The sequence below is a fragment of the Delphinus delphis genome, chromosome 2, assembly GCF_949987515.2.
Source record: "Delphinus delphis chromosome 2, mDelDel1.2, whole genome shotgun sequence".
Lineage (NCBI taxonomy): Eukaryota > Metazoa > Chordata > Mammalia > Artiodactyla > Delphinidae > Delphinus > Delphinus delphis.
In genome coordinates, this window is record NC_082684.1 from 153,222,062 (window position 1) to 153,247,756 (window position 25,695).

The 25,695-nt window shown below is 46.4% G+C and overlaps 1 protein-coding gene across 1 annotated transcript in view; it reads right to left on the reverse strand.

Annotated features, from left to right (window-relative positions):
* Positions 1-12,296, reverse strand: part of IL2RA (interleukin 2 receptor subunit alpha) — a 37,837-nt gene extending 25,541 nt beyond the window's left edge. Inside the window, exon 1 of the mRNA XM_060003756.1 lies at positions 12,030-12,296. Coding sequence (XP_059859739.1) covers positions 12,030-12,093 — 64 coding nt within the window. The 5' untranslated portion in view covers positions 12,094-12,296. The remainder of the gene's footprint in view (positions 1-12,029) is intronic.
* Between the last annotated feature and the right edge of the window lie 13,399 nt (positions 12,297-25,695).

Genomic DNA, 25,695 nt, shown 5'->3' on the forward strand with positions numbered 1-25,695 from the left:
TGGAGGTGCTCGTGACCCCGTTCGCCCACAGTTTCCTCCCTGTGTCTCAGCTGCATCCTGTTCATGTGGCCACCGTATGCTCTGACCGTCCCCCGCCCCGTCCCACATGTGTCCCGCATGGTGGGAAGGCCATTGTGGGCATCTTGGGGTGGGGTGGGTGCTGGAGCTTGAAGAGCAGATGCTGGGTGCTAACGTGCAGAGATCGTTCGGGCTGGACTCTACAGGGACTGGGGCTTCATAGGGAGTGCCAGCCAAGGGAAAGGAATAAGGATTTTGCCCAGGGTTCCTGGGCAGCTGGGTGGATAGTAGTGTCTTTCACTAAAATGGGAAATAGAGGAGGAAGACCAGGCCTGGGGCCACAGCTCTGGCTGTACTGAGTTTGAGAAGTCTGTGAGACAGCCCTGTGGAGAGGTGCTCTGGGCCTTGGCTGTGCAGATTGGAAGCCCAGCAAGCCATGTTTACTGAGCACCTACTATATCCTGGTTACTGTAGGCAGGCCGCCGCGTCCCACTTTATACCCACAGCAACTGAAGCCCATGGAGGTTAGAAGAACCTGCCCATGACCAGCTCCCCACTAGGTCACTCAGCGCCCTCCGGGGCTGCACCCCCTCCCCCTGTCCCGTCTGCCGTCATACGCACGGATGCCAGAGCCAACGCTCTAAAGCCCAGACTGCATCCTTCCCTTGCCCACGCCGCTCTGTGGTACCCATTCCTCCCAGGATACAGTCGAAGCCCCTGTACTTGGCAAGGCTCCATGACATAGCTCACAGCCCAGCCTCAACAGCCTCCACCTCTGCCCCCCGCCTGAGCTCTCCAGCCTGGTGGACTATGCTCTGTCTTTTGTCGTTAACCTTGCTCACGACTTCGCTTCCACCTTCTCTACTTCTGCTTGTCCTGCAGGCCTCCCTTGCTGTCACATTTCTCTGGGAAGCCTCCTGGACCTGTCTCTTTGGTTTTGGGCATTCCGCTGCACTCCCAAGCTACCCGCCATTTCTTTACACAGTGCTTGCCACACCGTGTCCATCAGATGCCTCCACCCTGCTGGAGCCTGCAGAGAATGGTACCCAGCGATTGTTTTAAAGGAAAGGAGAGTCACACAAGTCCAAACCAGGATCTGAATCCAAGCCTGCAGAATCCCAAATTCATGAGCCCTTTCTGCTCTCCCAAGGTGCTTTCCAGTTGGGAAGAATTCCAAATAGGCCGACGAGACGCGGAAGATTATAAGAGGCGAGGATGCCCCTAGGCTTTGAAATCATAGGCGAGGAAGCTACGGTTGCAGAATAGGAGACCTGCGGGCTGGGGTGCCTGGAGCTGGGGGGCCTGATGTGCAGAAGACATGCAGATGGTCCAGGTCAGAAAGAATATGGGATGCCAGGCAGAGGAAGTGTGCCCCACAGGGAGCGGGGAATGATTTGAGCTCTTTGATCTGGGGAAAGGCATCACGAAAGTTGTTTTCACGAGAATTAATTTGGGGATGGATCAAAGAGTGACTTAAAATGAGACCTGGAAGGCTTACCTAAGAAGCCCAGGGGAGTTAATGAGACCTGTCGACTGTATGCTTCCTTTGTACAGGGATGGAGCCGGTAGCCCGCCTCCATCACTTTCTTGGGCACGGGAATGACTGCTTCACAACTTCAGTCTCCTCATCTGTAAAATGGGAATGATCATGGTGGTACCTGACTCACAGGGTCATTGTGAGGCTTCTGTGAGGTAACAGGTGCAGCGCACACACTTACTCTCCCAGGAGGAGGAGGGCGGGAGGCTGAGGTGTCCTGACAGCTCTGCTCGCAGACCCTCTGCACAAGCCCACTGCAAATTCAGGCTAGAGGAGTGAGGTTAACGAAGCCCTGGGAAGAGGGAAAGTGAAACTTGATGGCCAGTGAAAGGCGTTGAAAGCCAAAAGTGAGATAAACAACGACCCGTTTGCACATCAGAGCCGAAATGCTCACCCTTTGCGGTACCCGTGCTCTCCTGGGTGTCAGCAGGGTGTCAGCGGAAACTGCCCTTTTATTTTTAAAAGGTTTTGGGGTTTGTAATTTTTTTTGTAGTTGTTTGTTTTGCTTTCCACTTAAAATAAGGAGTTTTCTCTTCACAAAGATCCTTTTATTCTAAATCAGGCTCTGAACAGAGGTGTCACTACCACAGGGACCGGAAACGGATACCACATTCAGCTGGGCGTGCAGGCTCTGGCGGGTTTCATCAGCCGGGGACGCCGTGACAGCCCCGGCCGCAGCCAGGAAAGATGCCAGATGCGCAGCCTCCCCCGAAACTCCCGGGAAACTCACAGAGCCCCGAGGCAGGAAGAAGCTGACGTCAACTCAGCCTTCGGGGATTTCAAGCAAAACTCTTAGAAATGATTCCTCTGCCCTTTATTTGGTATCACGATCTTTCTCTGAGGAGATGAGCCAATTTGCTCCAAGGACCTCATTTCATGAAACTATGTATATGTAGTTATACACACACACACATATATATACACATATTATATACACGTGTGTGTATATATATATACACACACGTACATATATACACATAGTATATATATGTATGTGTATACATACACAAACATGTATACATATAAACACATACTATATATATATATATATATATATATATATGTTTTAAAGAAACACTGTTGCTTTGCTTTTAAGTATATAAGGTAACCGGACTGACTAGGTTCCCTTCATCTCTTCCTTGGAGAGGAAGGTCCTTCCTGGGCGTTTAGAATTGGGGAGTGGTTCACACTCCGCTGAGGACATGCCATCGGTCAGCACTGTGTATAAATGGTACTTCTGCAATACCTGGGGGCTGTGGGAGCCATTAGTTTCTTCTTCAAGGAATGTAACTACTCCCACCTGAAATGTTCCCACTTTCTTGGTCAGGGACTTTCTCGAGCAAAAGAAAGCTTCTGCACATCCTCTATGTTGTTATAAATTCAAAATCTGTGGTGTTTGATTTTATTAACTTCAGTAGTTGATAATGACCAAGTAATGCTCTCAGCCCTCCTTTCTGTCCCAGATGTTAGTGTAAAGGTGAGGCAGTTCTTGATTCAGTAGGTACGGGGAGGGCTTCCCTGGTGGCGCAGTGGTTGAGAATCTGCCTGCCAATGCAGGGGACACGGGTTCGAGCCCTGGTCTGGGAAGATCCCACGTGCCGCGGAGCAACTAAGCCCGCGCGCCACAGCTACTGAGCCTGCGCGTCTGGAGCCTGTGCGCTGCAGCAAGAGAGGCCGCGATAGTGAGAGGCCCGCGCACCGCGATGAAGAGTGGCCCCCGCTCGTCGCAACTAGAGAAAGCCCTCGCACAGAAACGAAGACCCAACACAGCCGAAAATAAATAAATAAATAAATAAAGAGGTATGGGGACTCGTATAAGAACAAACATTTGTCTGTGTGTTCCATTCACTCTTTCTTTGTATTTGCATTTTAGATCTCAGCTTGTGTTGGCATTATCTGTGCGATATATTTCTCTCCTGCTGGATGGTGTGTTCCTGGCGGCCAAGGACTGGGTTACATTCATCTCCTAACCCTGTATCTGACACATAGTAGTTGCTCAATAAATATTTGCCGAATGAATGAATCAACAAAGGAATGAAGCAGTGCCTGAAGGTGATGCCACAGGCGAGACTGTCCCCCTCCACCCTCCTGTGTCCCTCCTCCACCTGTCACACCCATCCTGTCTGTCTACCTTGGCAGCAGTGTTTTCACTCTGAAAAACTTCACAGCAGAGAAGATTCCCACCATCATGCCTCAGAGGCACACCTGTCCTCACCTTTGTTTTCTTATTGCTGAGGATACAAAAAGCAGCAAGACTTCTGAAGGAGGTATCTATTTTGGGCCCAAACAGAAAAGAGTGGGTGATTCTGTGGGCAGAGATTCCTGAACATGGTGGGGTTGACTCATGCCCGGAGGTGCTCAGAATTTCCTCTGTTTCGTGGGCGTCTGGGGCAGACATGGCTCGACTCGAGTGCTTTCTTTCAAGCACAGTCAAATGCAGGAAAGACACTCCTAGCTGCTGTTTGGGGCGTAGAAGGAGGGGGAGAGTGGGATTCAGAGGACTTAAGTCTGCAGGGGCTCTGTGTGCCTGAAGAGGTCACCTCCTAGAGGAGATGGAGGGATCGCTGCTGGGCATCTGGGGTCGGAGTCTGTAGGAACAGGCTCGTTCACTTACGCACAACCAAAGCAGCAGCGGGACCTCTTCAGAGCGGACTCTCTTCCACTTTTAAAAAAGTGAAATTAAACTTGTTTACTAACGTGGGTTCAGGAGAATCATCAAGAACGAGGGCTCTGCACCACTCCAGCCTGGTTCACATCCTCGCTCCCCACCCCGGTTGTGTTCCATGGGCTAACTTACTCACTTCTGTGAGCCTCAGTTTACCAGGTGCAAAATGGGGGTGAGAGCAAGGCCGACCTGATTTTCAGGATTATTGGAAGGAACACTACATTTTCACATAATGCCTGTAAGAGAGCATGTAGGCTGTGAATATTAGCTCTTGTTATTATCATTCGTGTTTAAAATGTTTCTTGGGGAGTTCCCTGGTGGTCCAGTGGTTAGGACTCGGTGCCTTCGCTGCCGTGGCCCTGGGTTCAGTCCCGGGTCGGGGAACGAAGGTTCCACAAGCCACGCGGCATAGCCAAAAAAAAAAAAAAGTTTCCTGCAACAAGGCTGAAGGCAAATAAGCCTCAAAGGAAAAAGTGTGTACTGGGATCAGGGTTTGTGCCAGGCCTGCCCCAGATAGCCGTCTGTTCTCCAGTTCACAGCTTCGCCCACCACTCAGCTTTCTCTCTCAAGAGGGCCTCCTGAAGACCAGCGGGCTTTCCACGCTCTTTCTTTTAAAGGAACCAATCGCCTTCTTAGCACTTACTTTTTATTCTTTAGAAACCTGCTTCTCTTTCTTCTTCTTTTGGGAAAAATTATTTAACTGTTCCTAGCCTCCTGATGCCAGCCTGGCCTTTCACTGCATCCAGAATGATTGGAAAAGGGGGGAAAGCAACCCAGGAAGCAGGTCTGACTAGTCTGACCCAGGCTATTCACCTTACTTGGTCCCTTGTGAGCTTCTGGTCACCCCCCACCCATGGCATCCACACTTAGGTGCCTTAGTGTTTCTGCTGCCTGAAATCCTCCTGGGTACCTGACGCTGGGTTCAGAGTGCAGGCACCGTGGCTGATGGAAAGCCGCATGGCCAGGGTGGGTGGGGGCAAAGTGTCACGTGGGCGGTCAGGATGGAGGTCCCAGAGCTCTGGCCTTGTGGTGTGTCGTTGGCCAGGGCTAGGTCGGGGCACAATTCGGATGTAGGGGAATAAGACCCTGGACTTCTTGACTGTAACCCAGAGGTGTCATGTGGTCCTGGTCATGCTGATTCAGTGACCCATTGTGGGAATGAAGTCTACCAGACCCCAACAAGGTGTGTAGACACTAGAGGATCAACATGAGAGGAGAACACAGGTGCTTCTTGTCGGAGCAAAGGTACTAGTTTTTATCAGATCATCATTAGCCATTTGAGCCTCATCTTGCATGCAGCCAACACAAAATATGAAAGAGTTCGTTCGGGTTTTTCCGTACCATCTTACGGAAAACCCCAAACAAACATTTTGGCCAACCCAATATTTGAAATATGCGTCATTTGTTTTGTTGCTCTCATTAACACCTCAATTTTCAGTTGTTACTCAAGGAGCATGAACCACGTATACAACTGTAGCAACATCATTAGGAAACACCACCCTCCAGCCTCTTCTGACATTCACAAGCACAAGCTTAGAGCCACCTTCTCCAAGAAGCCTTTCTGAACGCTCCGCGAAGCACCTTACCCTGCTTTGGTCGCTGTGGCATGTGTCAACTTTGCTGCATACCACTTTGTAATATTTGATCTTGTGTCTTTCCCAGACTGGTTTTCCCATTTTACTTGCAGGTTCTGTGTGGGGTGGACACAGCACACATTTCTTCTCTCCTGTGACAGCCTTGCTACTCAAAATGGGGTTAGGGCATTAGCAACATGGGCCTCACAGGGAGCCTGAACCAGAATCTCAGCCCCCATCCCTGACATCCTGAGTTAGAATCTGCCTCACAACAGGCCCCTAGGTGATCTATAATAGATTAAACTTTGGGAAATACTGTGCTAGGGCACCTATTCCTAGTGAATAGAAATAAAACAATGGAATTGGACCAACCATGGAATCATTATTCTGTGGATTTCAATCCTAACCGCATCTTGAATCATCTGAGGAGCTTAAAAATAATGTTATCCTTATGTCCGATTCTCATCCCCAGAGAGTCTGACCTAATTGGTCTTAATTGGTCTTGGGTGAGGCTTGGGCATCATTTGTTAAAGTTTCCCAGACGCACACTTAATGTGCAGTTCATGCTAGGAACCACTGCTCTAAATACATTTCCCAGTTGGACTTGTGTTTTCTCCCTGATGGAGGCAAATCCCAGAGTAACCTCCAAACAAGTCAAACAGCCAAAAACTTCCTGAGTAATCTTAGAGTGGAAAATACCTAGAGATGATTCTATTATTGTTTTCCCCTAAATGGGTGGCTTATTTGAAAGCCTGAGAGGGGGAGGGATTCAGTGATGGCTGTTGACTCGCTGGCAAACACTGCTGCCTCCATTGGCAAGTCTTCAAGGTGGGAGTTGCTCAGCAGATGTTTTATCTCCAGTCTTAGGCCAGAAGCAGTTTGAGAGCAAAGACCTTTTCCATCTTGGTAATCCTAACGCGTGGATGGATGGATGGATGGATGGAAAGATGGGTGGATCAATGGATGGAAAGATGGATGGATGGATGTCACTGAGAGTCGACGTGAAGACCTAAGGGGAATATTGGACTGGAATTTGGGAAGCCTGGATTCTAGTCCTGGCTCTTCACTTTTCCTGTTTGCCTTGTGTCCTTGGTACATTTTCTTACTATCTTGTCTAGGCACCCAGGCCTTTTAGGTTGCTTTTGCCAAACCAACTATAGCTCCCTTACCAGGGAGCATAACTTCCTGTGTCTTATCCTCTGTGCTCACATCTATAGCTGTTCAGATATTAAAGAACCTCATTGGAGGTCCTTCCTGGAGACCCTGGTTGATAGGGAGGCTACAACCCTAAATATTATCCTCAAAATTTTGTGCATATGTACAGTTTTCTAAGGAGACAGTTAACAGCACTCATCAAATTTGCTCAAGGACTCACCACTCAAGAAAGATTAAGCCAGATGGAGTCTTGCTATCACTTTTTTCTTCCTGTTGGGAGGTTCAGGATGTATGTATAGGAGTGACAAATGAGGTCTGTCTTTATGTGGTGAGGTTCTATGGACCATTTTTTTTGCCCCCTTGATAATACTTGGGGCAACGGCTGACTCCACCGAAGCAGAACTTCCTGAAGAAATTACTAGAAAGGGTGGCCAAAGAGGGGATGAGGGAGCTCGTTAAGGGTCTCCAGTCTCTCTTCCCCTGATACCTGCCTGGATGAAGAACAAGAGAGGAGAGTGTCTGGAAGTTTAGATACCCCCAGTGGCTTCAGAGGGCCCCTGGGTGGGCCATGACTGGTACCAAGGTGACACACATTGTTAGCCTGGAGAGAAGGAATCCTAGCTTCTAAGTCCAAAGGGATCAGAGGCCATTCCTGCCTGGCTTGGGAAATCTCTACACCACTTTTGACAAATTTTCATTTAGGCTCTGCTTAAACACTTGCAGAGAAAGGGAGCCCAGGGGTTAATGGAGAGGAAAAGGATAGAGGAACTCTTTACTCTGTTTGGCTGTTGGACATTCACCAGACACGAATAAACCCACAGTTCAAAGTTTTACCTTTTTTTTTGGCCTTGCCACGCAGCATGTGGGATCTTAGTTCCCTGACCAGGGATCGAACCTGTGACCCCTGCATTGGAAGTGCAGAGTCTTAACCACTGCACCACCAGGGAAGTTCCCAAAGTTTTACCTTTTCAGTGGCATCCCCCACCCAGCCTCTGTCACCTTTCCACTCAAGTCTCCTTCCTTTTCTGATTCTCACTGCCGCCTAAAGTCTGGGGCAGGGGAGCAGATGAGGAACAAAAGCCAAGATCCTCTCCTAAAGCCAAGAATCTACTGGTTTGCCATCTGGGTGCTCTTTCATTTGAAAAGTATGAAAGACACATATCCCTAATTTCACTTTCTAGGAGGGGAAGTTAAAACATAGAGATTGGAGGGCAGCAGAGAACAACTGGAATTCCGCCCCATCCATCTTCCCAGCCAGCATACGCGCCCCTCTGTGGCTCCCCCGACGTGGCTGGAAAGCCTTGACCACTTTCAGGGATGCAAGGCTTATAGCTTTTTGAAACAATCGATTGAATTAAGGTCCTCTTTCCTTTTGTGATAGGGAATGGCCTCGGATAAAGAGAAGGAGGTTCCCACTCATGAAAGATCTCCCCTGTGAGAAGCAAGGAAATCATTTGAGGGCAAAAATGCCCGAAAAGCAAACAGCAGGAGCCTCACCCAGCAGTGAGAAGTGTTTTTGCCTTGACGTTTACAACCTCGCCTGAGTGCTGCGCGGTACCTTCCAGGAGTTGGAAATAACCTACAATGATACGTCAGCCTCGGCACTTGGGCCTGCAAAGGTCTCTTAACCCAGACCCTGCTGTGTATGTCTTCGGTTTGGAAACTTTTTCATCCAAAAGTACGCCGGCTTGAAAAGGCCTTTCGACAGAGCTTATTTTATTTCCTGTTCAGAATTCTTGACATAGAGCAATAGAGCTAGAAGTCAGTCTCAGGATCAGCTCCATCAACCTTTTCATTTTGCAGAGAAACTGAGGCCCAGGGAGGTATAGAAATTTGCCAAAAATCACGCCCTTCACCTCCTCCAACGATGGTCGTTCGGAGGTGCCTTGGACCACTTTCTGTTCCCTGCGAAGTTCAGTATCCCTGACTCTTCTATCCACTGACCTCAGGTGACATGGCCCCCCTTCCCAAAGGAACTCTGTTTATTTTTACAGTTTCTACTGATCATTGGAAATGAAGGGAGCGAACTTGAATGACCACCACATTGAGGGCTAGCCTGACTTAAGGGTGACTGTCGCTATGATAGGAATGACTTCAACAAGAAACAACACAGAAGCCTCCAGACTACTCAGGGCTTCAGCCAAAGAAGCTAAGAAGTCTTCTCTTCGGATGAGTGAAGTTGAGGATAGGAGCTGTAGAGCTCATCAGCTGTCCTCTATAGCATCTCTAGCTGACTGTCCATCAGTGAAGTCAACTCTTTTTGGTGTCTTAATTCTCTCAGATCTCAAAAGGAGCAGATGTACGGGTGATAAACAGAACTGCCTATTTAAGACATGCTGTTTTTAAAGAAAGTAGCAACTGTTTCATGAGGTACTTCCTAAGTTTACCAAAGCCCCATATATATATATATATATATATATATATATATACATCTTCTCCAAAGTACATCTTAAAGATGAGCAAGGAAACAGTGGTAATAACACCTTGGGATCTAGAGAAATTGAATGATTAAATATGAAGAGTTAAACATTTTGTGTTTTAATGATACATGTGAAGATGGAAATTCCAGTGTGGGCAGTCATCTTTACAAGAAAGGATAATTAGACAAAAATATCATCTTAATGGGTTTCTACATTTTTTTTTTTTTTTTGAGTCTAGGGCATGAAGATTTGATCACAGAATTCCTAGAATGAAAGGAAGATGATCAAGGCATAGATAAACTCTCAGAATTTCCACAGTGCTGAGAAAGGCACCTTCAATAATGTGCCTGTTGGCAACATCAGGAGAATTCTCTTTTCAACCACATCCCAGGACCCAGTAATACAGAGACTCAAAACACTCATGTTGACTAATACATCCCCTGTCACCCATCACAATTTTAAATGGTGGCTTTGGAAATTTTCAGACTGAAAATCTTCCTTATGAATCAGCTAGAAATTGCATCTGTTGACAGTCTGATTGATTTCGTTAGCAACTCTCCCTTCTGAGGAATAAAAAGATTTGTTTATTTGAAGACTGGGTTCCCCTGGGAGGAAAAAGCTTGAGATGAGATTATTTCTCACCCTGGAGTGGTTCCTAAGCCATATGTGGATCCCAGAAACTCAGCCTGTATCATTCTCTTTAGCTACCAAGTCCTCACTTGCCTCTGGATGGGACCATTTCATGCCCTGTCTGTGCACTTACTCTCTCTACGGAATCATCTCTGTAGAGCTCGGACCCTGTCTGCAGGGACCAGAAAGAGCACATGGCTGAGAAAACTGGGCTTGAGTCCTGGCTCTGTCACTGCCTGTGTGACCTCTGAGTTTTGAGGTCTTCTTCATCTCTTGGGTTGGTGACATCCACCTTGCAAAGGGACTATGAAGAGGAAAAGAAGACTTACACGTCTGGCACATAGAAGGTACTCTATAAATGGTCATTTTTACTTTCTAGTAGTCTTTTATTGACTCCCAAATGAAGTTTAAATTTTTAAACTTGTTACGAAGGCCTTGGGTCATTCATTTGACGCCATCCTACCTTTCCAGTCTTAATCCCCAGCAACCCCACATCCCCGTCCAAGTCTGGGGGCTGTTCCCTGATGCTCTGCTGTGTCTTTGCTCCTGTGGGCCTCTCTATCTGGAATCTCCGCTCAGGGAAATTCACTGCCCCCTCAGGGCACTTTTTGCTGCTGCTTTCAGGAAGCTTTCCGTGATATACACATGCTCCCCTAGATCTTATCCCATTCCACCCATACTGCTGTTATTATATCTATGCCTTTCTTCCCCTTACTAGGTTATATGTCTCTTAAGGAGTGAGGCTATGTCTTGTTCATTTTAGTATTTCCTACAGTGTTGAAAAGGGGAACAAGACGTATTGGATAGATTTTTGAAGAGGCGAGTGTATGAAGGAGGCCTCACTGCTACAAGACCATTCAAATCTTCAGATAAGTCATCATCGGCTGGCAATAACACGCGTTTACTTGAAATGTGTTTCCCAGAGATGAGGCATGATTAACTGTAAAGACTTTTCTGTTCTGGCTTGGCTTGACCTCCCACTTTGCAAAGACCCTGTGGAGGTAGAAATCTCATTATGAGCCTTCCTAAAATCACGCCCACTTTTCACTTTAAAGTAAAGAAGATCCTACACCTGGGTCACTTCACAGCCCAGTGACTTGGTCATTTCCCCTAAACAAGCAAAAAAGACTCCTTATGCATCACCCTGTTTCACTTCTTAACGTATCTTTCTGTGACCACTTAGCATCATTATATATCTAGAAACGAAGGATATAAAATCATAGACTCTGATATCTTACCTGTTTTCCTGCATAAGCAAGGGAAGATGTTATTAGAAAGTTCACACTCAATTAAGAAGGAGGTTTGAGGTAGAAGTTGGTGGTTTCTTATTGCTTAAAAAAAAAACTGACAAACCCTTTTGAAAGGATGAAAGGAATTCAAAACTTTCATATATATATATATGTATATATCCACACACATACATACATGCATATATACACATAAGAACATAAGAATTAATGTTCTGAAAGTGATATGCTTATTTTTTTAAAACTTCTATAAAGTTACACATATAAGAAACTTCCTAGGTATTATTTCCCGAGACAGTAAAAAACAAAGTATACATCCTTGAGGCTTAACTCTTCCGAGATCTTAAATGATCCCAATGTTTCACATATGAGTTAGTAATGTCTGCCAGACATTCACCTGGTCTTAGACTCCTAGTAGATTCTTAGTATTATCTTACAGCTTTGTGGGTGCAGTGGAAAACTGAATTCAGTGGAAAATCCAAGTTCTTGAGGACTCTGCTCATTAGTATGCTAACATTCAAATATCACATCACCCCATTCTTCCCAGAATCAGCCGTCAAAGACTTTGAGCGACAGAGAGCCCACCGTTCCAAGTTCTCTTTATAGGTCGGCGATAATTGAGGCATAAAATGGGCCCCCGGTGGGCTGTGGACATAGGGGTAGAACCCAGGATTCAACCCCCTTCCCCGTACTTTCTACTTAGGTGCCTCTCGGATTCTGTGGCTGGGGAGAGTCGACATCCTTAGCCTTCCCAGGACTCCGAGGACACCAGTGACCCCTTACCTGTCACGCAGCCAGGTACAACGATGAATACGAAGAATCCCCACATCAGCAAGCCTGGCTCCATCGTCCGGGCCCCTGGGATCAGCTGCCGATGTGAGGGCCAGGAAGAAAAGGTACTTCTCTGCAGAATGCTGGGTTTCCTTTCAGCCTCTTGCTGGCGTCGCGCTGGGAGGCTGGGGAAGGATCAATCCGCCCAGGTTGTCATCCTCGCTGGTCCATCCGTCTCTAGGACAGTCAGCACTTGCTCTATATAAGTATTAGCCTGGTTTGTTCAGTCAGGAAATCGTGCCTACCACTCTCTTCTCTAGTCTCAAATATAGGAAGTGGTTTTAACCAGCTTTTTTTTTCTTTTTTTTCAAGTTCAGCTGCTGGGAGGTGTGGGCCGGGGTTGGTGAGAAGATTGGGGTTCGTGTATGAATCCTTTCTTCAGCGTTCCCCTGAAAAGGGGAGGGAGATTCCCCCTGCCGTTGAAGGAGGGTGAGCAAGCACTTCTTGGCAGTGGTCTCAGCTAGAGTTTCATAAACTGGTGTCACTGTGAAACTGAGGTCCTTCCCCAGACTTGCAGCTCCCGGAGGAGTGGGCAGGTGCCACACAAGATGGGGGGCAAGGTCATGCCAGGAGTGTGGGGGAGCAGTCTTGGTCCTGGACGGGAATTTCCTAAAGCTGTCTGACCACGGATCCCTTTAAAAAGTCTAGTGGGCATCCGGGTGGGGTCTCCATACTCAGAACTCATGAATACTCTCCCAAGATTTATAATCAGTACTAGCCATAATTATTTCACCACGATGCTCTGGGTTCCTGCATGTGAGTTGTCATTTTATAAGATGTTTTGCCACCAGATGTGTCTTTCTCTTAAAAGATCATTACTGGGGACTTCCCTGGTGGTGCAGTGGTTAAGAATCCGCCTGCCAGTGCAGGGGACAACATGTTCGAGCCCTGGTCCGGGAAGATCCCACATGCCGCGGAGCAACTAAGTCCATGCGCCACAACTACTGAAGCCCACGTGCCTAGAGCCCGTGCTCCGCAACAAGAGAAGCCACCACAATGAGAGGCCCGCGCACTGCAACGAAGAGTAGCCCCTGCTCGCCACGACTAGAGAAAGCCCGCGCGCATCAATGAAGACCCAAGGCAGCCAAAAATAAATAAATTTGTGGGAAAAAACAACCCAAAACAAGGATCATTACTAAAATGTGGACTTTGGTTTTCGATGTTGGGGGTACTCAGGACTTTTGCTGCCATGTGTGGGATCGTTAGTTGCAGCATTCAAACTCTTAGTTGCGGCCCGTGGGATGTAGTTCCCCGACTAGGGATCGAACCTGGGCCCCCTGCATTGGGAGCGCAGAGTCTTAGCCACTGGACTGCCAGGGAAGTCTCTTCCCTGTTAGAGATCAGAGCTATCTTCTGATTTTCACGAAATGGTTGACCATGTTTTGCTAAGTGGAGATTCGTGTAATCATGTAGTTATAGTAAAATACAATTTAAAAGATATTAGAAAGCAAGTGAAAATATTGACAAAAGGAAGAACCATCCAGGCAAGCCAAAGCAGTTCATGGTTCCAATATGTGTTGCTGATAATTCTCTAAGAACATTCTGATATTCTCTAAGAAAGGTAATTATGATCTCTGAAAAGGGCTTTGAAAGGCTGCACATGGACCAAGAGTGGTTTCCAGATTAAGTACCAGAGTTTGCAGAGAAAAGCATGAACTGATCTCTTTCCGGGAGTGAAATACTTTATCGAAATGTGACAGGATTATCTTTTACGATTCCAGAGCAGGCTTACGCTCATTGCTGGAAACATTTCAACCATGGGATGAGTGCGGCAATTCCTGTTATCTGCCGGGCTGTCCCTGTTATTAAGCTGGAGACTTTGCCTGGCTACAGTGATCATCGTATAGTTTTGAAATAAACTTACAGAAAAATTGGAAGTATAATATAAATAACTCCCCCCCACAAACCATGGAAGAGTAGCTGCCACTGTGATGTTCCAAATACAGAATTGACGATGTTCACTTTGATCCCTTGATCCAGGTGGTGTCTCCCAGGGGCCCCCACTTTACAGTCACTATAACCCTAACCCTAACCCTCTTTGTAATAAATAAGGACTTGGTGATAAGAAGTAAATATCGTGTTACACATCAGACTTTCAATTTATTCATTTATTTGTATGTACAGACTCAGGATTTTCTATCTTTTTCACTGGGTTATAATCTATCGCTGTCATTTATTTCAGTGCTCAAACTGTCTCCTGTTTGTCCACCGCGAGTCCATTCAAGGTGGCTTCTGTGTCCTTTTGACACATCCCCATCATTCTTTCTGTACTTCTTTGCTTTGGGAGCATAAGGAGATTCTTCCAGGCTCATCTTGTACTTTCTCTGTCCCAGCCCTGGAATCAGCCATTAATCCAAAGAGTCCGGGTTCCTTCAGAGGGAAATAGTGTTTTGATGCCAAGATATGCTCATTGCTATTGGGGTGGCACTACTCCTAGGCTCCCCCAATGAACAGAGCTAGGGACAGAGGTAAGGAATACATGCATGTACACACCACCCCACACACACACACTGATACATCCCAACATCCCAAATCCACCTGAGCACCACAGGATTGAATTCTAGTTTTTTTCCCTTTCTGTATGTGTTGGTAACTCTCTTCCCTGATGGTGGGAAATTGGCTTCTGTTTACATTTGATCAGTCCCCCTGTATGTTACCAGTCTCTCATCTCTGCCGCCATCCCCTTCCCCACACAGGTACCCTATTCTGCCTGCTCAGGCTCTGAATCCCTGTTCTGAGCCCACCCCCAGACTCCAAGGGAATGGCCCCTTCACCTGGTCAGGCTCTGACAGCTCTTACCAGGTCACCCCCCCGCCCCCATGGATGTCCTTCTGACCCTGCTTGGGTGCTGCACCCCCATCCCAAGTCATTCCCCTTGGGAATGACCTCCTCCTCTTGTGTGAGCTCTGACAACCTTGCCACCAGCACTAGGTGTCAGCCCCCTCCCCCTGCGTGGACTCCGATAACACTAGTGTATCTGCCTGTCTTTGTGGACCCCCCCCACCTGATCAGGTTCTGACTCCCCCCACTGGGTTTCTCCCTGTGGGGACCCCTGCTCCGCTCTGCTTGGACCCTGACTCCTCATCTTGGATGGTCTCCCCATAAAGACACCGTCCTCACCCCCTTTGGGCTGTGACCGCCCCCCAACTCTGGGCTACAGTGTCACCTCCCACCGGACACACAGTTGTCTCCCCTCCTTTGCTCCACCAGAAAGCTTTAGCTGAATTATTCAGAAAGGGAAGGAGAAGAGGACAGTTAGTGCCCACACTTCAAGAGGAAAGCCGTAAAAGGAAAATGAGGCCAAAATGTGCAATCCAGCCCAGCTCAGAGAATGAGCACACGTGCAGTGAAGGAGCAAACAAATCATAATGACCTCCAAGCTTTGAAGGTGCTTCATATGTTTTTAAACTCTAGAGGGTCTTAGGAATTAATATTTCTTCTTGGAAAGTAACAGTTACCTAAAGTTTACTAAAACTTCAGTTTTATTTTTTTATTATTTTTTAAAAATATTTGTTTTTGGCTATGTTGGGTCTTTATTGCTGCGTGCGGGCTTTCTCTAGTTGTGGTAAGCGGGGGCTACTCTTCGTTGTGGTGCGCCGGCTTCTCATGGCGGTGGCTTCTCTTGTTGCGGAGCACGGGCTCTAGGCGCGCAGCCTTCAGTAGTTCTGGTGCGTGGGCTTCAGTAGTTGTGGCTTGCGGGCTCTAGAGTGCCGGCTCAGTAGTTGTGGCACACGGGTTTAGTTGCTCCACAGCATGTGGCATCTTCCCGGATCAGGGCTCGAACCCGTGTCCCCTGCATTGGCAGGCGGATTCTTAACCACTGTGCCACCAGGGAGGTCCTCAAAACCTTCAGTTTTATATCAGTTTCTTTTTCTTCTATGAAGTTAAAGTAATATTAAATTTAATGATATATATTTACAAATTTTTAAGGATCAAAGAAATATTAACCAGGACTTATAAGGTACATTTGGACTGAAGTAAGTAGCAAACATTAATCTCACAGATTAATTCACTGATATGTAAAATAATCAAAACTTGAATTGTAATTTTTTTTGCTTTACAACAGAACCTCCCTCAACCCCTCCTCACAATAATTAGAAGAGTTAAATCCATTTTACTAGTAACAAAATAATAGCAAAATAGATTAAACATCTTTTATTTTACATTTTTATTATTAAAAATAATATACAAACTATGAAAACAAAAATAGTGATTTGGGGGGTCTTTTTTATAATTTAGAAACTTTATTCCCACCCCCACCGCCAATTAGCAGATGGGTTTCATATTAGTTCAACTGGAGGTTTTCTTCCTGTAGTTGTCTGGGGGGTCTTTTTAGTCAAATAACTATAATTTTTTTTTTTTTTTTGCGGTACGCGGGCCTCTCACTGTTGTGGCCTCTCCCGCTGCGGAGCACAGGCTCCGGACGAACAGGCCCAGCGGCCATGGCTCACGGGCCCAGCCGCTCCGCGGCATGTGGGATCTTCCCAGACCAGGGCACGAACCCGTGTCCCCTGCATCGGCAGGCGGACTCTCAACCACTGCACCACCAGGGAAGCCCAAATAACTATAATTTTTATGAGTGGTGTTGCTGAATTAGAGCCTCGTATCAGAGGCTCACATTTGACATCTTATCCTGCACTGGAATGCTGAGGAAAAAGGAAGAATGTAGAAATTGCACACTGCTCAAAAAAATGATCAGTTGTTTTATCTTGGGAAGCTCACTTCTCCATTTTAAAGAAATTTCAGGTTGGAATTTTTCATTTTCACTTTGAAATGTTAGGACGTGTTTTTAAGTCAGTCCCGTTGGGAGAACCATGTTAAAATTCTTTTAGTCACAGAGCCAAGTCAACATGATATAAATGTGGGGATTTGTTAAACTGAATAATATCATAAACACATGATGAAATTAAAACCCCAGTTACAGAACAGAGACTAGAGACCAAGAAGTTGACAACCGCACCATGACAGTTGGTGGGATGGAGACGGCCAGCAGGTCCCCCAAATCATCCTTCCCTTCGTCTTGGGCGAATGATTAGAACACATTCCCTAGCCTCCTGGAGCTAAGTGTGGTTCTGTGGTGATGTTCTTGCCAGGAAATGTTAGCGGAAGTGATGTTTAGCACCTCTGCCTGGCTTCCCTTCTTTCCAGCTGGCTGGAAGGCTGTGACCAGAGTAATCGTGGAAGTTGGGTGCCCCACCTGGGTTTCTGAATGCCTGGAGCACAGCTACCTATGACCTGGAACATGTACCTCAAATTGCTATACAGGAAAGTGGTAGATATTTTTGTACATCAAGTCACATTCTTGTTGGGTCTTTTGTTACAGCAGCTTAGCTTACCCTGACTAATATCATTGGTCCCAGTAGACTGATCAAACATCACGTGCTCCTGTATCGGTGATTTCCTTGGGGCAGCAGGCTTGCTTAGGAAGGACTCATCCATTCTCAAATCCCGTAAGAACAACCATCATAATAGCCTCGGTCTTACTCATCATACATGGAAAAAACCCCAGCATTTTGTGAGCTTCTAACCAAAAATGTTTTACCTTGCCTTTTCAAACTGTAGGGCTCTAAACACTAAATCTAGCTAAATGATTCAATTGTTTGACATGTTATTCAATCCAGGTTTCTTCTTAATATTATTTTAAAGTTTCACAGAAACATCTTGACCTCTGAACCAAGACGTTGCTGAAGTTCAAATAGCTAAGCAACACCTAGTTCACTAGTACAGCAGCAGAAAAAAATATCTTTAAGTATTTAATGGATTGCAATGATGAAATATTTACATTCATATTAATGAAAAGCTTTAAAAATATATCACAAAGTCCCCTGAATTTTTCTAACAAAATAAGAAGACCAGGTGTCTCTTGGCGCTAAGATGGACTCATGTAAGACAGATAACTTGGTTATCTTTTACAGTTTGCACTGAGCTGAGCTTTCAGTCTTGTCTCCTGATCTTGACAGCACAGTGTCAAGGCTGAGATGGGAGGAGAGGAGGAGAAAGCAGATCGAGTCTGTCGTGAATTGTGTATAATTTCGTACTGAGGCTCCATAGAGCAAAGCTGCTGCCCTTAGTGGATTTACGATTAAGAAGGAAAGACACTTGACTGTCACTTTCTAATCCTTTAGCCTCGAAACCCTGGGTTAAATCCATTTCACCCATCTTCACCCATCAAGGTCATTTTAAGACTTGCACGTCCTTGAAGTGGCATGTAGCCTAAACAATAAGATATTTGCCCAAGTTGTCTTTTAGGAGTTTGGAGTCAGCTATGTCTATTTCAAGCTGAGCTGGTTATGACTAGACAGGACCACTGACCCTTCAACTGGGCAGGTGCACGTGTCCACGTGGTGACCTTTTGAACGTGCAGAGGCCTGTAGCTTAGTTACGCCTGCGCAGAACGACCATCATCACACCTTTTCCCAATCAGCTTTCCCCACGCTCCCTACGCCTCAGATCACCCTGCTCCTTTAGTCTTCATCCCATAAATGCCCCGGCCCCTTGCCTTAGGGGAGCTGGATTTGAGACTTGTTTTTCCATCTCCTCGCCTGGCTGCCTTGTGAATAATCCCTCTCTGCTTCAAACCTCAGCGTCCCAACGTTTTTGTCTTGCTGTGTTGGGTAAGATGAACCTGGTTCCGTAACAGACTGACTCTATCATTCACTATTCCTATGCCTTTTTTCCCTCTAGTCTGGTGGTTAATCTTTGGTGGGGGGAGGGGTGATTAGGCTTTTGAGAATCTGATGGAATCTCTGATTTCTTCCCTTGGAAAAAATGTACATCAGCACATCCCCAGGAATTTGGCAGGCCATTTCAGGAGACTCTCGGTCACTTTGAGGACCTCAGATTAAAGCTCTTCATGCCAAGTTATGGGCCTCTAGGAAGCTGAACTCACGTGACCCAACACACTGTGTAACACACGTGGGTATCCAACTGCTATTTTTAAAGATACATGCCCATAAAAATGTAACTGGCATCTGTTAAAGCAACTTCAGACAAATTCTTTGTGAGCACGTGTCGAAGGTTTGTTTCAGGCCTACTGCAAGGAGGTAATTTCCAATCAATCCAGGTCACAGTTTTCTTTCCTGGTAGAGATTCTTTATGGAAGAAAAGGTGGCTAGTCAACACTGATTATGTTCAAGAAAGGAACATTTGGTTAAAGGTAACTAAGTTCCTCCCAGGAGAGATGGTTAACTGTGCAAGTTGAATCTCAATTTTTCAGGAAATTGCTCAATTCTATTATCAGAAACACTTGGTACTTCCTAGAAGGGACTGTTCATTGCATCAGACAACACATTTCTGACCCACACTGCCTTATCTGAGGTTTGTGACAATTTTGTAGCAGTAAAAGATGACAAATAGTAACGATCATGATAAAAGCAAAAGAAATTCAGGAAGGGAAAACTACTGGGTTGATATGATCTGGACCAGCTAAGAATTGTCCTTGAAGCATGGCTGTCACCTTGGTAGGTGGATACTGAGGTGGGAAGGCGTGGTCTATGGCCAAATAGAAACAGAGGTAGGTAGACAGGTGGTGGGAGCCAAGGGTAGAAATGTCAGTTGGATTTAGACTGAGGTGGACCTCAAAGGACAGAATGAGATGTTTGGACTTCAGCCACTGATAATGTCTAAAGAGGGGTGGGACATAATTCAAGTGACATAATTAGCCTGAGCTGGTACAGGAGAGATTTAAGTTGCAGGGGAGATTAGAGGGACAGAGATGCTGAGATGCTCTTCGGGCATGAAATAATGAGGACCCGAATGAGGTGATGATGCAAATTGGAATGGCAGAAGGATTGATGTCAGAATATCTTGCAAAGGAAAAATGCAGTTTTTTAAAAAAAATTTATTTATTTTTGCTGTGTTGGGTCTTCGTTTCTGTGCGAGGGCTTTCTCTAGTTGCGGCAAGCGGGGGCCACTCTTCATCGTGGTGCGCGGGCCTCTCACTGTCGCAGCCTCTCTTGTTGCGGAGCACAGGCTCCAGACGCGCAGGCTCAGTAGTTGTGGCTCACGGGCCTACCTGCTCTGCGGCATGTGGGATCCTCCCAGACCAGGGCTCGAACTCATGTCCCCTGCATTAGCAGGAAGATTCTCAACCACTGCGCCACCAGGGAAGCCCAAAAAATGCAGTTTTTAATACCTGGTATTTGGAAGCAAGAGGTAGAGGATGGAGGTTGTGAGCTTTGGCAGAAGTGAAATTCATTGATTTGAGTTTCATCTTTTCCTTCCCTTGAACACTCCCAGGCAAATTTGCTAGTAAATGTGAAATAAAGAGGGCGGCGGGGTGGGGAGTGGGGCCGGGGTGGGGGGAGGGGAGGTGGAAGACGATGGCAGATGATTCAATCCAGGTGTGTGAGGCTGAGGTTAGGTGAGTTCCAAAAAGCTCGATTAATGGATAGACGTTAGTTGTTCAGTCCTGGTTGTTCTCTCATTCCCACTCTCTTGTTTGGTCTTTGAAGACAGGAACTTTGTCTTTGTCATTTATCACCCAGAGCATCCTAAGCCTTGGCTCTCCAACCTCTCCCTCCATCCCACTAATGAAGAGCTTATAACAAACTGTTTCTATTGATCAGAATCTAGATTGGGGAGGAGGGGGTCTAAAGGAGTAGCAGGTGAAAGAGGAAGAGGCGGTGAGAAATCAATCACCTTCTTTCACTTTTCCTTCACTCGCCATTATGGCTTGTCAATGGTCATTTCAACAATGCCCCTGGTCCCAAGTGGCACAGATTCTCCTATGAAAGAAAGATTTAAAAAGTGGGTCATGAGGGCTTCCCTGGTGGCGCAGTGGTTGAGAGTCCGCCTGCCGATGCAGGGGACACGGGTTCGTGCCCTGGTCCGGGAAGATCCCACATGCCGCGGAGCGGCTGGGCCCGTGAGCCATGGCCGCTGAGCCTGCGCGTCCGGAACCTGTGCTCCGCAACGGGAGAGGCCGCAACAGTGAGAGGCCCGAGTGCCGCAAAAAAAAAAAAAAAAAAGTGGGTTATGAAAAAATGAATGCAGAAATTAAAAAGGATGAAATAAGAGAAGGCTGGGGTAAGGAAGAAAGAGATAAGTGACCACAGTGAGTGATGGTGAGTCCCACCTGGTGATGCTAGCCCCTGATCATTGTGGGAGGGGGTCATCCTGGAGACTAAAGTTTGCTAGGGTGAGCTCTCTACTGAATCCACGTATTACTGTTTTCGGGTATTAAAACACTAGTTCTCCAAGGCGTCCTTGCAAGGATGGGTATTAGTATGCACGCTAGAGAAGCCAAGGGCGAGAAAAATTGCTCCACAGAAAAAAGAAATGGTGGACGAATGAGGGGGAAGGAGGGTTGAGAGAAAGTGGCAGAGAGGGGATTAGGATAGAGTGAAAAATTAAGGGAAACTTTGGGGGGATAATAGAGAGCTCAGAAGAGATTTAAAAAATCACTGGAGGGTAACACTGCGTGATTTGCTTTGCAATGTTCACCCTTTTCCCCAACATTCCACAATTCCACAAAAATCTTGAGTCAAATGCCCATTTCTTGTTCATGCCTTTTGGAGTTGCATTCGCTTTGAGGATGCGTTCAAGTGCTGAGCACGGCTTTCTATGTGAGGTTGGGACAAGGGGGAAACATATTTAGCTCAGAATCACATGATTTCTCCCCTTTCTTTCCTGCTTCTGCCCTTTTTACCATTTCATTTTTTCTAACATCTTCAAGGGAAGTCCAAGAAAGAGAGAAGGTGAGACTTGGATAAAAGGATTTCACTTCTGTCAAGTCATCCATCTACAGATGTTGACTGAGCACCTATAGTTAAACAAGTGCTGTGATAGGACCTGGGGAATCCAAGAAATGAGGGCATATCCCCGCTCAGAGGGTGCTCACGATCTACTCAAAGAGAAAAGGAGGTGGGCCCTTGACAAGGGAAATGACTGATGGGTTTGCAGGGACGCTTAGCCGCCCAGGCCTGCCCTGCCTCACCCAGCTGCACCACATGAAAGCAGCCTTGCTCTCTCATCTCACACCCTCCTTTCTCTAGCAGAGTGATGTGCTGAGCTGTGGTCTCAGAGTCAGAATCCAAGAGAAGAGAACCTTTGCCTTCCTGGATAATGGCAGTGCAATGACCGCAGGTGGTACAGGGAACCTGCTGTTTACATAGTGGGTATGCCTTATGCGGTTCCATAAGAGCTGGTTTTCTCAGGCCTGTGGTGTCCCAGCCCTTTCTCTGCCCCTTATCTCTTAGCTGTGGACCTGAAATCTCCACTGGAGGTCCCACAATTTACTTTATTCCATAGTTCATGCACTCTGGGGGAGCGTTCTTCAGTATAATCCAATTCAATGAGTACTGGGAGATGCACAAAGCAATTTAAAAGTGTTCGTGCTCTCAAAGAGCCCACCATCTAATTTGGGGGGTTGGGAATCAGAAAAGCTCCCAGCTAACTGCAAACATATCTGTCAGATTGGTAATCCCTCAAGTAGAGAATCAATCAATGCAAGAGAGGCCGGAACGCAGAAGTCTTCAATCCGTGTTAAATGGTGGACTGTATCTGCCGTGATTGATGCCTGCCATCATTGAGGGGATGAGCAGTATTGATGTAATGCTGCTTCAGATTTGGCCCCAGTTGGTTCTGTGAAAACAGTCTTATTTCTCTCAAACTGGTGTCAAGAGAATGCTGCTGCAAATTCTACGAAATCTACAGGTACATCCTGTTATTGAGACGCTGAGTTGAATTTCTACAATTTGTAATTTCCACCAGATTTTACTAGTAGCAGGGTACTGTGGAAAATCAAAATCCACTTTGAATCAAATTCCTCTTCCCCTACTCACATGTCTAGTTTCTAAGGAACTGTTTGATTGCTGTGAATTGCCCTGCGCATAAAATCCTGGGAGCGAACAGTTGGTGTGTATGAATCAAAAACCAAGTCCTCTGTCTCTAATGGTTAAAAATTGACTTTGCTATCATTTTGTAGCTTATGAAGACTCTTCCAATTGGATGCCACAGAGGTTGTCAAAAAGTGACGCTCCTTTTCTCCCTTTCTGTTTGAGAGCAGGATATGTTTGCTAGATGGAAATCAGCAAAACCCCCTCACCTCTTCCATTGTGGCTGTAGTTCAGGGATGGGTAGTAATGCATTTTATCTCTCAAGCCAGAGCTGATCAATTACCAATAGTTGCCTGGAGCAGATTCTGGGCCCCATCTGAGCTCAGTGGCTGTGGGTATTTGGAGGGGGTATGTAGGAATACCTGTATCATTTTGTTTGTTTGTTTGCGTACGCGGGCCTCTCATGTTGTGGCCTTTCCCGTTGCGGAGCACGGGCTCCGCATGCGCAGGCTCAGCGGCCACAGCTCACGGGCCCAGCCGCTCCGCGGCATGTGGGATCTTCCCGGACCGGGGCACGAACCCGTGTCCCCTGCATCGGCAGGCGGACCCTCAACCACTGCGCCACCCGGGAAGCCCCCGTGTATCATTTTTTGTCTAGACCTCTACCTAGGTTCCCAAGTGGATTCCCTGGCTCAAATGTATTATTACCTCTTACTCCTCCATAATTCTTACCCATTATGTTCAGCTTAATCTTTCTGAAGAACACGGTAATTTCCCCCCTTCTTTTATCGAAAACTTAGAATCTTAGAAATGTCCTTAATGTCCTTGAAATTAAGCCCAGATTCCTTAGCCTGGCATTCAAGATCCTTCATCATCTGCCCTAGCCTATCTCTCCAACACGAATTCTCCCCCCAATTCTCCTTCATGCTGTCTCTGCTACCGAAAAAACAAACAAAATGAAAATCGTCAACTGCTCACTAATCCCCTAGCATGGCCCCCTCTGTTCTTGGTTCTGTCTGCCAAATCCTTAAGTCCAAATCTAACTTACTCTTTAAGATCCAGCTCAAACACTACATCTGTGCTAAAGGGAATCTCACCTAATCCCTCTGTCTGGACGTGCCCTCTCTTCCCCATGTCTCAGTAATACCAATAATAATCACTGACATTGATGAAATGCATGCTACAGGGCAGGCACCGAGCTAAGCTTTTCATATGTGTTATCCCACCTACTTCTCACAGAAATTGGATGAGGTCCCTGTACTATATCAGGATTTCCATTTTACAAATGAAGACAGACTCTCCTTGTGGTTGTGAAATGCCCACACTTACAATTAGCTGGGAGTGGTGTCATGTCTGGGTCCCCAGGTCTCCCGCCACATCCCATCACTCTCAGGGCACTTCCCAATTTACAACTGTGTCCAGGGTCTCTGGAGACACGTCTGATCATTCCTACTCGACTCTACGTGTCTTAGAGGCGGGAAATGCCTCCACGTGCCCTTTCATTCCCAGAGCAGTACCTGGCACAGAACAGAAACTCACTAAGAATCTGTTGAATGTCGATTGCGTGGGGAACCCATTCAGACCTCTGCTTTTGAGAGACAAGAGTAATATGGTATCAGTCTTCACCGGTTTTCATCAGGCTTTTACTTTATGAAATTGGGTTTCGGGAGAAATCATTTGATTGTGGCATATCTGAGTCCACACTTACACCAAGAGTTTGGTTTATACTCACACCTTCAGTTTTAGGAGGCAGGATGGTCAGTATTTTCAACCAAGAATCCAGAGAATGGGATGCAATCAACCAGCTGATGTAAGGAGCTGAGTGTGTTCTCTTAAGCTCTGGACTCACCTCTTCTTAAGAGCAGATGGGCCTCCAGGAACTCAGCTGGGCAGGCCAAGCAAGGGGAGGGTCATGGAGGGAGGAGTATAACATTTTGCTTCTTTAGGTTCTGAGCAACTTTGATCCTCTGTTTAAAAACTTGCAGTTTTTCCACAATTCTTTCTGGCAACTTCTAGTTTCAGAGCTTGAGAAAACAAAATGAAACAAAACAAAAATAGAAACAAAGCAGGGGGCTTCCCTGGCGGCGCAGTGGTTGAGAGTCCACCTGCCGATGCAGGGGACACGGGTTCGTGCTCCGGTCCGGGAGGATCCCACATGCCGCGGAGCGGCTGGGCCCGTGAGCCATGGCCGCTGAGCCTGCGCGTCCGGGGCCTGTGCTCCGCAACGGGAGAGGCCACAACAGTGAGAGGCCCGCGTACCGCAAAAAAAAAAAAAAGCAAAAAAACAACAACAAAAAAACAAAGCAGGGACTTTGGGGGGTAATGAAGCCAGAAGATTATTTCATAATGGGCAAATTTTTTTTTATGACACCTGGAGGACGAAAACAGAACAGAGGAGCTCATTTGAAAAATCTAGAAGTGACATTAGCAAGTGGTTAAATTCATGGAATCCAAATATCTGTCTCATCAGTCAGGTGAGGTATTAACAATACCTCGAATTGATGAAATTATTTCTTTCTGAGAAGTTCAAAACTTTTTGAGTAACCTCATATTTTTCCTTCCCAAACTACTGTGACATATTCTGTTTCTTGTTTGCAAAACGACAAGATTGAGAGCTGTTGAGACTAGGTTAATTTCATCCTGGCTGGAGACAGGACTAATTTCTAATTTACTCACTTGGCTTTTTCTGAAAAATCCCTATCTTGCCTATTGTTACCTGTATTTCCTACCTTGGCGACTTGGCTGTTTTATACAAAGAAGGGAATTCTTCATTTTCTGCTGAACTCATTTTTGAGCTCATTTGCCGTTACCACTGCTATTTGTTGATACCTACTGTTTGC